Genomic DNA, 12102 nt, shown 5'->3' with positions numbered 1-12102 from the left:
TCTCCGGTGCCACCTTCCACCGATGTTCCCTTGAGCAAGTAACTTAACTTTTTCTACATTTTGTTGTATTATAGCCTGAATTTAAAATGGATTAAATGTAGATTTTTTTTGTCACTGGCCTACTACACACAATAACCCATGATGTCAAAGTGGAATTAGGTTCTGAATGTCCACTGTCAATAAGTATTAACCACTTTGTTATGGCATGCCTTAATAAGTTCTGGAGTAAACTTTTGCTTAACAGGTCACATAATAAGTTGCCTGGACTCACTCCGTGTGCAATAAATAGTGTTTAACATAATTTTTGAATGACTACCTCATCTCTGTACGCCAAGGTCCCTCAAACGAGCAGTGAATTTCAAACACAGATTCAACCAAAAAGACCAGGGAGGTTTTCCAATACCTTGCAAAGAAGAGCAACGATTGGTAGATGGGTAAAAATAAAAATAACACTTTGGATGGTGTATAAATACACCCAGTCACTACAAAGATACAGGCGTCCTTCCTAATTCAGTTGCCGGAGAGGAGGGAAACAGCCCATGGATTTCACCATGAAGCCAATGTTGACGTTAAACAGTTACAGAGTTTAATGGCTGTAATAGGAGAAAACTGATAAACAACATTGTAGTTACTCCACAATACTAACCTAATTGACAGAGTGAAAAGAAGGAAGCCTGTACAGAATAAAAAATATTTCAAAACATGTCATGACTCTCAAATCTAACTTTTTTTGCCACATGCGCCGAATACAACAAGTGTAGACTTTACAGTGAAATGCTTACTTACAAGCCCTTAACCAACAGTGCAGTTCAAGAAGAAGAAAATATTTACCAAGTAGGCTAAAATAAAAAGTAATAATAAAAAGTAACACAATAAGAATAACAATAATGAGGCTATATACAGGGGGCACCGGTACTGAGTCAATGTGCACCGGTACAGGCTAGTTGAGGTAATCTGTACATGTAGGTGGTGGCGAAGTGACTATGCATAGGTGGGGCGGCAGGAAGCCTAGTGGTTAAAGTGTTGGACTAGTAACCGAAAGGTTGCAGATTGAATCCCGGAGCTGACAAAATCTGTCGTTCTGCCCCTGAACAAGGTAGTTAACCCACTGTTCCTAGGCCGTCATTGAAAATAAGAATTTGTTCTTAACTGACTTGCCTAGTTAAATAAAGGTCATTTTTTTCCAATAAATAAATAAAAAGGTAACAAAGAAACAGCAAGTAGCAGCACTGTACAAGAGGGGGGGTCAATGTAAATTGTCTGGTGGCGATTTGTATGAATTGTTCAGCAGTCTACTGACTTGGGGGTAGAAGCTGTTGAGGAGCCTTTTGGTCCTAGAATTGGCACTCCGGTACCGCTTGCCGTGCGGTAGAAGAGAAAATAGTCTATAACTTGGGTGACTGGAGTCTTTTTCCCCTGACAACGCCTATTACAGTGCCTTGCAAAAGTTTTCATCCCCCTTCGCATTTTTCCTATTTTGTTGCATTACTGCCTGTAATTTAAATAGATTTTTATTTGGATTTCATGTAATGGACATACACAAAATAGTCCAAATTGGTGAAGTGAAATAAAAAAAATTACTTGTTTAAAAAAATACAAAAAAACTGAAAAGTGGTGCATGCATATGTATTCACCCCCTTTGCTATGAAGCCCTTAAATAATATCTGGTGCAACCAATTACCTTCAGAAGTCACATAATTAGTTAAATAAAGTCCACCTGTGTGCAATCAAAGTTTCACATGATCTGTCACATGATCTCAGTATATATACACACCTGTTCTGAAAGTTCCCAGAGTCTGCAACACCACTAAGGGGCACAACCAAGAAAGCGGCACCATGAAGACCAAGGAGCTCTCCAAACAGGTCAGGGACAAAGTTGTGGAGAACTACAGATCACTGTTGGGATATAAAAAAATATCCGAAATGTTGAACATTCCGCGGAGCACCATTAAATCCATTATAATTTTTTTTAAAGAATATGTCACCACAACAAACCTGCCAAGAGAAGGCTGCCCACCAAAACTCACAGACCAGGCAAGGAGGGCATTAATCAGAGAGGCAAAACAGAGACCAAAGATAACCCTGAAGGAGCTGCAAAGCTCCACAGCGGAGATTGGAGTATCTGTCCATAGGAACACTTTAAGCCGTACACTCCACAGAGATGGGCTTTACAGAAGAGTGGCCAGAAAAAAAGCCATTGCTTAAAGAAATAAATAAGCAAACACGTTTGGTGTTCGCCAAAAGGCATGTGGGAGACTCCCCAAACATATGGTAGAAGGTACTCTGGTCAGATGAGACTAAAATGGACCTTTTTGGCCATCAAGGAAAATGCTATGTCTGGCGCAAACCTCCACGTCACATCACCCCAAGAACACCATCCATTTTTCATCGGCAGGGACTGGGAAACTGGTCAGAATTGAAGGAATGGTAGATGGAGCTAAATACAGGGAAATTATTGAAGGAAACCTGTTTCAGTCTTCCAGAGATTTGAGACTGGGAGGGAGGTTCACCTTCCAGCAGGACAATGACCTTAAGCATACTGATAAAGCAAGACTTGGGTGTTTTAATGGGAAACATTTAAATGTCTTGGAATGGCCTAGTCAAAGCCCAGACCTCAATCCAATTGAGAATCTGTGGTTTGATTTAAAGATTACTGTACTGGACCCCATCCAACTTGAAGGAGCTGGAGCAGTTTGCCTTGAAGAATGGACAAAAATCCATGGCTGGATGTGCCAAGCTTATAGATACATACCCCAAGAGACTTGCAGCAGTAATTTCTGCAGAAGGTGGCTCTAAAAAGTATTGACTTTAAGGGTGTGAATAGTTATGTACCCTCAAGTTTTCTGTTTTGTTTTTGTCTTATTTCTTCTTTGTTTCACACAAATAAATATTTTGCATCTTCAAAGTGGTAGGCATGTTGTGTAAATCAAACGATACAAACCCCCCAAAAAATCCACTTTAATTTCAGGTTGTAAGGCAACGAAATAGGAAAAATGCCAAGGGGTGAATACTTTTGCAAGCCACTGCATATAGATCCTGGATGGCAGGAAGCTTGGCCCCAGATGTACTGGGCCATTCGCACTACCCTCTGTAGCACCTTACGGTCAGATGCCGAGCAGTTGTCATACCAGGCGGTGACGCAACCGGTCAGGATGCCTTCGATGGTGCAGCTGAAGAAACCTTTGAGGATCTGGGGACCCATGCCAAATCTTTTCAGTCTCCTGAGGGGGAAAAGGTTTTGTTGTGCCCTCTTCATGACTGTCTTGGTATGTTTGGACCATGATAGTTCGTTGTTGATGTGGACACCACAGCCCCGTCGATGTTAATGGGGGCCTTTTCGGCCGAGCCTTTTCCTGTAGTCCACGATCAGCTCCTTTGTGTTGCTCACATTGAGGGAGAGGCTGTTGTCCTGGCACCACGCTGCCAGTTCTCTGACCTCCTCCTTCTAGGCCACCTCATCGGTGTCGGTGATCAGGCCTAGCACTGTTGTCATCAGCAAACTTAATGATGGTGTTGGAGTCGTGTTTGGCCACGCAGTCGTGGGTGAACAGGGAATACAGGAGGGGACTAAGTACACACCCCTGAGGGGCCCCAGTGTTAAGGATCAGCATGGCAGATGTGTTGTTGCCTACTCTTACCACCTGGGGGCAGCTCGTCAGGAAGTCCAGGATCCAGTTGCAGAGGGAGGTGTTTTGTCCCAGAGTCCTTAGCTTAGTGATGAGCTTCGTGGGCACTATGGTGTGGAACGCTGAGCTGTAGTCAATGAACAGCATTCTCAAATAGGTGTTCCTTTTTTCCAGGTGCGAAAGGCCAGTGTGGAGTGCGATCATCTGTGGATCTGTTGGGGCGGTACGCGAATTGGAGTGGGTCTAGGGTGTCTAGGAGGATGCTGTTAATGTGAGCCATGACCAGCCTTTCAAAGCACTTCATGGCTACCGACGTGAGTGCCACGGGGCGGTAATCATTTAGGCAGTTTAGCTTTGCTTCCTTGGGCATAGGGACTATGGTGGTCTGCTTGAAACATGTAGGTATTACACTCGGTCAGGGAGAGGTTGAAAATGTCAGTGAAGACACTTGACAGTTGGTCCACGCATGCTTTGAGTACACGTCCTGGTAATCCGTCTGGCCCAGCAGCTTTGTGAATGTTGACCTGTTTAAAGGTGTTGTTCACATCATCCAGAACAGCTGGTGCTCTCGTGCATGCTTCAGTGTTGCTTGCCTCGAAGCGAACATAAAAGGCATTTAGCTTGTCTGGTAGGCTCGTGTCACTGGGCAGCTCACGTCTGGGTTTCCCTTTGTAGTCCGTAATAGTTTTCAAGCCCTGCCACATCCGACGAGCGTCAGAGCCGGTGTAGCAGTATTCAATCTTAATCCTGTATTGACGCTTTGCTTGTTTGATGGTTCGTCTGAGGGGATAGCGGGATTTCTTATAAGCGTCCGGATCAGTCTCCAGCTCCTTGAAAGCGGCAGCCATGGCTTCTGGTCGGGATATGTATGTACAGTCAATGTGGGGATGCACTTATTGATGAAGCCGATGACTGAGGTGGTGTATTCCTCAATGCCATTGGATGAATCCCAGAACATATTCCAGCCTGTGCTTGCAAAACAGTCCTGTAGTGTAGCATCCGCGTCATCTGACCACTTCCGTATTGAGCGAGTCACTGGTACTTCCTGCTTTAGTTTTTGCTTGTCAGCAGGAATCAGGAGGATAGAATTATGGTCAGATTTGCCAAATGGAGGGCGGGGCAGAGCTTTGTATGCATCTCTGTGTGGAGTAAAGGTGGTCTAGAATTTTTTTCCCCCTGGTTGCACAGAAGCCACAGTGACATGCTTGTAAAAAATTTGGTAAAACTGATTTAACTTCACTAGGGTAGGGGGCAGCATTCAGAATTTTTTATGAAAAGCACGCCCATTGTAAACTGTCTGCTACTCAGGCCCAGAAGCTAGTATATGCATATTTGGATAGAAAACACTCTAAAGTTTCCAAAACTGTTAAAATAATGTCTGTGAGTATAACAGAACTGATATGGCAGGCGAAAATCTGAGGAAAATCCATCCAGGAAGTATTATTATTTTATTTCCATTGAAAGCCTATCCACCATACAAAGACTTAGGACCCAGTTCACGATCTCTGTGGCTTCTTCTTCATGTGGCCAGTCTTTAGGCATTGTTTCAGGCTTTTACTCTGAAAAATGAGGGAGATACAGCACTTTCAATGAGTGGACAGTGGAAATTTCAAGACATGAGTCCAGCGTGCAATCGGGAGTGCGCCTTTCTTGTTTCTCCTTTTCTATTGACGAAGCTTTTGTCCGGTTGAAATATTATTGATTAATTATGACAAAAACAACCTGAGGATTGATTTTAAACATTGTTTCACGTGTTTCTACGAACTTATATTGTACTTTTTAGATTTTTCGTCTGTCTGTTGGATTGCTGAACAAAACACACACAATTTTATTTCCACCTCCAGAAATTGGTCAAATTATTTTTACACATTATTTTAACATATTGGACCACGCATATAGCCTGGTATGCTATTAGGAATAAGCAATATCAACTGTAGCCCAACTGAAGCAGCATAGTGGCTATAAATAAATAGGTTGAAGCATGGGGTTGCCTATCTGCATTTACCCTATTGGGCTAACCATTAGTAGAGTCCTGCATGGGGTCAGATACCCACGGTTCCCCGTGGGTGAGCCGCAAAATAATCCGCTGACAGGTGGAACGACAACATTCTTTCAACCTGTGGGACGGCTCTAGGTTCAAAACAATTGCATTGCGGGTTGGAAACATCTTACATCAAGATAACACTTTGAAAAAACCCAGTAGCTTGTTGTGTTGCGAATTCCATTCTATGAGCAGTGAGGCAGACATAAGGCTACCAGCCACTCATCCATTGAGTGTGTGTGGACCTGGGAACTGTCCCTTATTCGTGTGGTGCTAAAACGTTCTAATATGTCCACTCGCAGAGTTTATTTCCCTCTCCCCAAGTGACAATATGACACGTTACCAAGATTACTTTCCCTGGATAGCTTAGCTCAAACGAGAATGACTAATGTAGGCCTAACCGTAGAAAAAAAAGAACGGTTACGTTAAGGGAATAGGCTACAACACCATCGTAGAAACAGGTGCTGCTAGAGTGAAATCCCTAGTTTGTAAGGACAATGCGGTAGATGGATACACATCCTGCACAAAGTGAAAGCAGGTAGGCCAATTTAGTTTGGATCATTCAGTTAATTATCAGTTCATTATCACATTTATTCAGGCTTTCCTTCATTAGACCATACGTAGTCCATATAATGTCTAATCCGGTTGGCTGGTAAAGGTTTGAGTACCCTGCTAAATAAAGGTAGCCTATTTTTGCAGCCCTTATTCAATTCTTGAATTTCCCTCCTTATGGCACTCGTAACTTGAATGCGCCTCAAGGAATATTTCTCTCACACAACAAGCTGGATAGGTAAATAGATTTACTATTCTACTATGGGGTTGTCAGATTTTTCTATTCATTACTTATTTTGTTTGCAAAAGAAAATTAAATGTAAACTGTTCCAGTATCTTCAAAGTACACCTCAGCAGAAAGATTTGTTTATGTTTTTTTGCCGTGGTGCAGCGCCACAGCTAAATGACTGCAGAGAAAACACTGTATTAGTGAGCTGGGCATAGTCAATAAACCGTATGAATGTCCATTATCATTTCTACACAGTTTCGATTTGGTTTTAGTCTAGAAGAGCTAATCCCCTACTGTATTGAACTTCTCCAGTCTGGAGAAGCCCATATTGTCTCTGCATGGTCTCCTCTCCAACTTAATTTGTCCATTTAGAGAGTGAATGAGCTGATGACACTGAGACAGAGTGCTGAGCTACAGATCTATTCTACAACTAAGAAGAAAAGAAAGGAGCCATATGCCAAAAGTGTGTGTGGTGTGTGTAGTTAATGTTAGTTTTTCTATCAGGAGTGTGTGTAGTGTGTGTGTACCTGATTGGTCAGGGTTGTGTGTATCCTCCATGTCCTCGTCAGACATCTCCATTTCCTCCTCTCGTCTGATCCCCATCAGCTCTTCATTCTGCATGTTTCTGATCTCCTGGAGGGAAACAAAACAGGATTATGACAATGTTCCTTCTGAACAAACTTCTCCTGGGTAGCCTAGCTGCAGACATGGCTCAAACACACATACACATTCAGATAGATACATGCAGTACATACACTTGAAAGCTCACACACACACACACACACACACACACACACACACACACACACACACACACACACACACACACACACACACACACACACACAGTGGTTGAAGTTCCCCGTGCAAACTGATTTAAAGGTTCAGATTTGCTTTCCATCTATATCGGTACGTTTAGGATATTGAGAGGGTGAGCTGATCCTACTACCCAGAGCGATACACAGAGAACATGAGGAGTGGAGATGAGATAAGACATGATGACAGGTCTCAGAGCAGGACTGAGTTCTCCCTCTGCTGCACTGATGGGACAGCAGATAGCAGAGAGCAGCAGCCTGCATGTAATGTATGTCCTATACTGTATTGAGTATAACTGTACTGATATAATTGTCCTATAAGCATACTGCTGTAGCCACTGTGCTGTTGGCTGTGTCTAGCTCAGAGTAGGGTGAACTTCCCCTTAGGGTGTGTTCACACATAGTCCTCTTTAAAATAACCAATCTCAATCCTTTGCCTTTGAATGTGGACTCAACTCTTTGTGGACTCACTTCACCTATTTTGTGGTCCGAGTCCTGTGTGCATTCACATTGCTATGTTTAGAAAGGAACCAGGATCTCCTTCCAACATTCACTCAATGCAGTCTTGGTTTTTACAAAGTGCCGGACAAGCCATTCCATCAGATCAAGTTACACTGCTACAAGCTACACTTCAATGGAAATTAACTCATTAGGCCCTAATCTATGGATTTCATGACTGAGAATACAGATATGCATCTTTTGGTCACAGATACTGTACGTTAAAAAAAAGGTAGGGCCGTGGATCAGAAAACCTGTTAGCATCTGGTGTGACCTCCTTTTGCCTAATGCAGCGTAACACATCTCCTTCACATAGAGTTGATCAGGCTGTTGATTGTGGCCTGTGGAATGTTATCCCACTCCTCTTCAATGGCTGTGTGAAGTTGCTGGATATTGGCAGGAACTGGAACACGTTGTCGTAATGATCGTAATGCTGAAATTTTGAGGTGATGGCGGCTGATAAATCTAATCACAGTATCTCTGTGCATTCAAATTGACATCAATAAAATGCAATTGTGTTCGTTGTCCGTAGCTTATGCATGCCCATACTATAACCCCCCCACCACCACTCTGTTCACAACATTGACATCAGCAAACCGCTTGCCCACACGACGCCATAAACACTGTCTGCCATCTGCTCGATAAAGTTGAAGAGCATACTTCTCCAGCATTGCAGTGGTCCATCGAAGGTTAGCATTTGCCCACTGAAGTTGGTTACGATGCGGAACTGCAGTCAGGTCAAGACCCTGGTGAGGACTACGAGCATGCAGATGAGCTTCCCTGAGATGCTTTCTGACAGTTTGTGCAGATATTATTCGGTTGTGCAAACCCACAATTTCATCACCTGTCCGGGTGGCTGGATGTGGAGGTCCTGGGCTGGTGTGGTTACACGTGGTCTGAGGTTGTGAGGCCAGTTGAACGTACTGCCAAATTCTCTAAAACAATGTTGAAGGCGGCTTAGAGAAATCTATATTAAATTCTCTGGCAACAGCTCTGGTGGACCTTCCTGCAATCAGCATGCCAATTGCACGCTCCTTCAAAACATGAGACATCTATGGCATTGTGTTGTGTGACAAAACTGCACATTTTAGAATAGCCTTTTATTGTCCCCAGCACAAGATGCAAATGTGTAATGATCATGCTGTTTAAGCAGCTTCTTCATTTGCCAAACCTGTCAGGTGGATGTATTATCTTGGTAAAGGAGAAATGTTCACTGACAGGGATGTAAACACATTTGTGCACAACATTTGAGAGAAATAAGCTTTTTTCTGACCAGAGTCACAGTGGATTGGAGCTGAAGGTGAATTGGACCATTCAAAATCAAAACAAATTTTACATACTAGTAAATAAAAATATTAAACTGAGGATTGTCTGATGGGTGAAAATATGATCACTTGATCAAATCAAACTTTATTTTTCACATGCACCGAGTACAAGTGTTGACCTTACCGTGAAATGCTTACTTACATGCCCTTAACCAGCAGTGCAGTTCAAGAGTTAAGAAAATATTTACCAAATAAACTAAAGTAAAAAATATTAAAAAGTAACAGAATAACATACAAATAATGAGGCTATATACAGGGGGTACCGGTAGCGAGTCAGTGTGCGGGGGTACAGGTTAGAGGTAATTTGTACATGTGGGTAGGGGTGAAGTGACTATGCATAGATAATAAACAGCGAGTAGCAACAGTGTACAAAACAAATGGAAGGGGGGGTTCAGCTGTGCAGCCTAAGTCAAAGAACAGAGAGCAAGCTTTTTTTGCTACTTTCTCAAATCATCAATAGCACATATACGTTTTGATTTCTAAGACATTCTAAGGATTGCATCATTCACAACTAAAGTTGCCAAATAACTCTACATGTAGAGTATAGGACCTGTTTCAAATTATCACTTTTATGCTCAACATTGACACTTCATATGTGGAAAAATATATTTATATTTTATTCAGCTAAGTTCAATTACATTCTTCTTACTATAAAATCATATAATATAAAATAATGGCGTGGGACTTATAAGCATATCTTGTCAGCTAAACGAACAGACATGGAGCATAGTCAGATAACATACAGTAGGCCAACTCATATTTTCTTCTTCTGAAATACATTTTCTTCATATCATGTTTCTTCAGATCTGACTAAATAAATAATGGATTTATTGTGATGGTGTATATTCAATATATTTTGACTTTTTAAAAATGTACATATTACAAAGCTATGCATCACATAATCACTGATCATAATCTTGATGTGATTGGCCTGACTGAAACATGGCTTAAGCCTGATGAATTTACTGTGTTAAATGAGGCCTCACCCCCTGGTTACACTAGTGACCATACCCCCCGTGCATCCGGCAAAGGCGGAGGTGTTGCTAACATCTACGATAGCAAATTTCAATTTACAAAAAAAACTATGACGTTTTCGTCTTTTGAGCTTCTAGTCATGAAATCTATGCAGCCTACTCACTCACTTTTTATAGCTACTGTTTACAGGCCTCCTGGGCCATATGCAGTGTTCCTCACTGAGTTCCCTGAATTCCTATCAGATCTTGTAGTCATAGCAGATAATATTCTAATTTTTGGTGACTTTAACATTCACATGGAAAAGTCCACAGACCCACTCCAAAAGGCTTTCGGAGCCATCATCGACTCAGTGGGTTTTGTCCAACATGTCTCTGGACCTACTCACTGCCACAGTCATACTCTGGACCTAGTTTTGTCCCATGGAATAAATGTTGTGGATCTTAATGTTTTTCCTCATAATCCTGGATTATCGGACCACCATTTTATTGCGTTTACAATTGCAACAAATAATCTGCTCAGACCCCAACCAAGGAGCATTAAAAGTCGTGCTATAAATTCTCAGACAACCCAAAGATTCCTTGATGCCCTTCCAGACTCCCTCTGCCTACCCAAGGACGTCAGAGGATAAAAATCAGTTAACCACCTAACCGAGGAACTCAATTTAACCTTGCGCAATACCCTAGATGCAGTTGCACCCCTAAAAATTAAAAACATCTGTCATAAGAAACTAGCTCCCTGGTATACAGAAAATACACGAGCTCTGAAGCAAGCTTCCAGAAAATTGGAACGGAAATGGCGCCACACCAAACTGGAAGTCTTCCGACTAGCTTGGAAAGACAGTACCGTGCAGTATCGAAGAGCCCTCACTGCTGCTCGATCATCCTATTTTTCCAACTTAATTGAGGAAAATAAGAACAATCCGAAATTTATTTTTGATACTGTCGCAAAGTTAACTAAAAAGCAGCATTCGCAAATGGAGGATGGCTTTCACTTCAGCAGTAATAAATTTATGAACTTCTTTGAGGAAAAGATCATGATCATTAGAGAGCAAATTACGGACTCCTCTTTAAATCTGGGTATTCCTCCAAAGCTCCATTGTCCTGAGTCTGCACAACTCTGCCAGGACCTAGGATCAAGGGAGTAACTAAAGTGTTTTAGTACTATATCTCTTGACACAATGATGAAAATAATCATGGCCTCCAAACCCTCAAGCTGCATACTGGACCCTATTCCAACTAAACTACTGAAAGAGCTGCTTCCTGTGCTTGGCCCTCCTATGTTGAACATAATAAACGGCTCTCTATCCACCGGATGTGTACCAAGCTCACTAAAAGTGGCAGTAATAAAGCCTCTCTTGAAAAAGCCGAATCTTGACCCAGAAATTATAAAAAACTATCGGCCTATATCGAATCTTCCATTCCTCTCAAAAATTTTAGAAAAAGCTGTTGCACAGCAACTCACTGCCTTCCTGAAGACAAACAATGTATACGAAACGCTTCAGTCTGGTTTTAGACCCCATCATAGCACTGAGACTGCACTTGTGAAGGTGGTAAATGACCTTTTAATGACGTCAGACCGAGGCTCTGCATCTGTCCTCGTGCTCCTAGATCTTAGTGCCGCTTTTGATACCATCGATCACCACATTCTTTTGGAGAGATTGGAAACCCAAATTGGTCTACATGGACAAGTTCTGACCTGGTTTAGATCTTATCTGTCGGAAAGATATCAGTTTGTCTCTGTGAATGGTTTGTCCTCTGACAAATCAATTGTACATTTCGGTGTTCCTCAAGGTTCCGTTTTAGGACCACTATTGTTTTCACTATATATATTACCTCTTGGGGATGTCATTCGAGAACATAATGTTAAATTTCACTGCTATGCGGACGACACACAGCTGTACATTTCAATGAAACATGGTGAAGCCCCAAAATTGCCCTCGCTAGAAGCCTGTGTTTCAGACATAAGGAAGTGGATGGCTGCAAACGTTCTACTTTTAAACTCGGACAAAACAGAGATGCTTGTTCTAGGTCCCAAGAAACAA

The 12102-nt window shown here is 42.1% G+C and overlaps 1 protein-coding gene across 3 annotated transcripts in view; it reads right to left on the bottom strand.

Moving 5' to 3' along the window:
* Positions 1 to 12102, bottom strand: part of LOC115205046 (ecto-NOX disulfide-thiol exchanger 2) — a 250544-nt gene that overhangs the window by 29551 nt on the left and 208891 nt on the right. For all 3 annotated transcript variants that reach the window (XM_029770607.1, XM_029770608.1, XM_029770609.1), the window contains one exon: positions 6976 to 7081. In XM_029770607.1, the coding sequence (XP_029626467.1) occupies positions 6976 to 7081 (106 nt within the window). The remainder of the gene's footprint in view (positions 1 to 6975; positions 7082 to 12102) is intronic.

This window comes from Salmo trutta, chromosome 13 (genome assembly GCF_901001165.1).
Source record: "Salmo trutta chromosome 13, fSalTru1.1, whole genome shotgun sequence".
Lineage (NCBI taxonomy): Eukaryota > Metazoa > Chordata > Actinopteri > Salmoniformes > Salmonidae > Salmo > Salmo trutta.
This window is presented reverse-complemented; position numbering and strand designations above follow the sequence as displayed.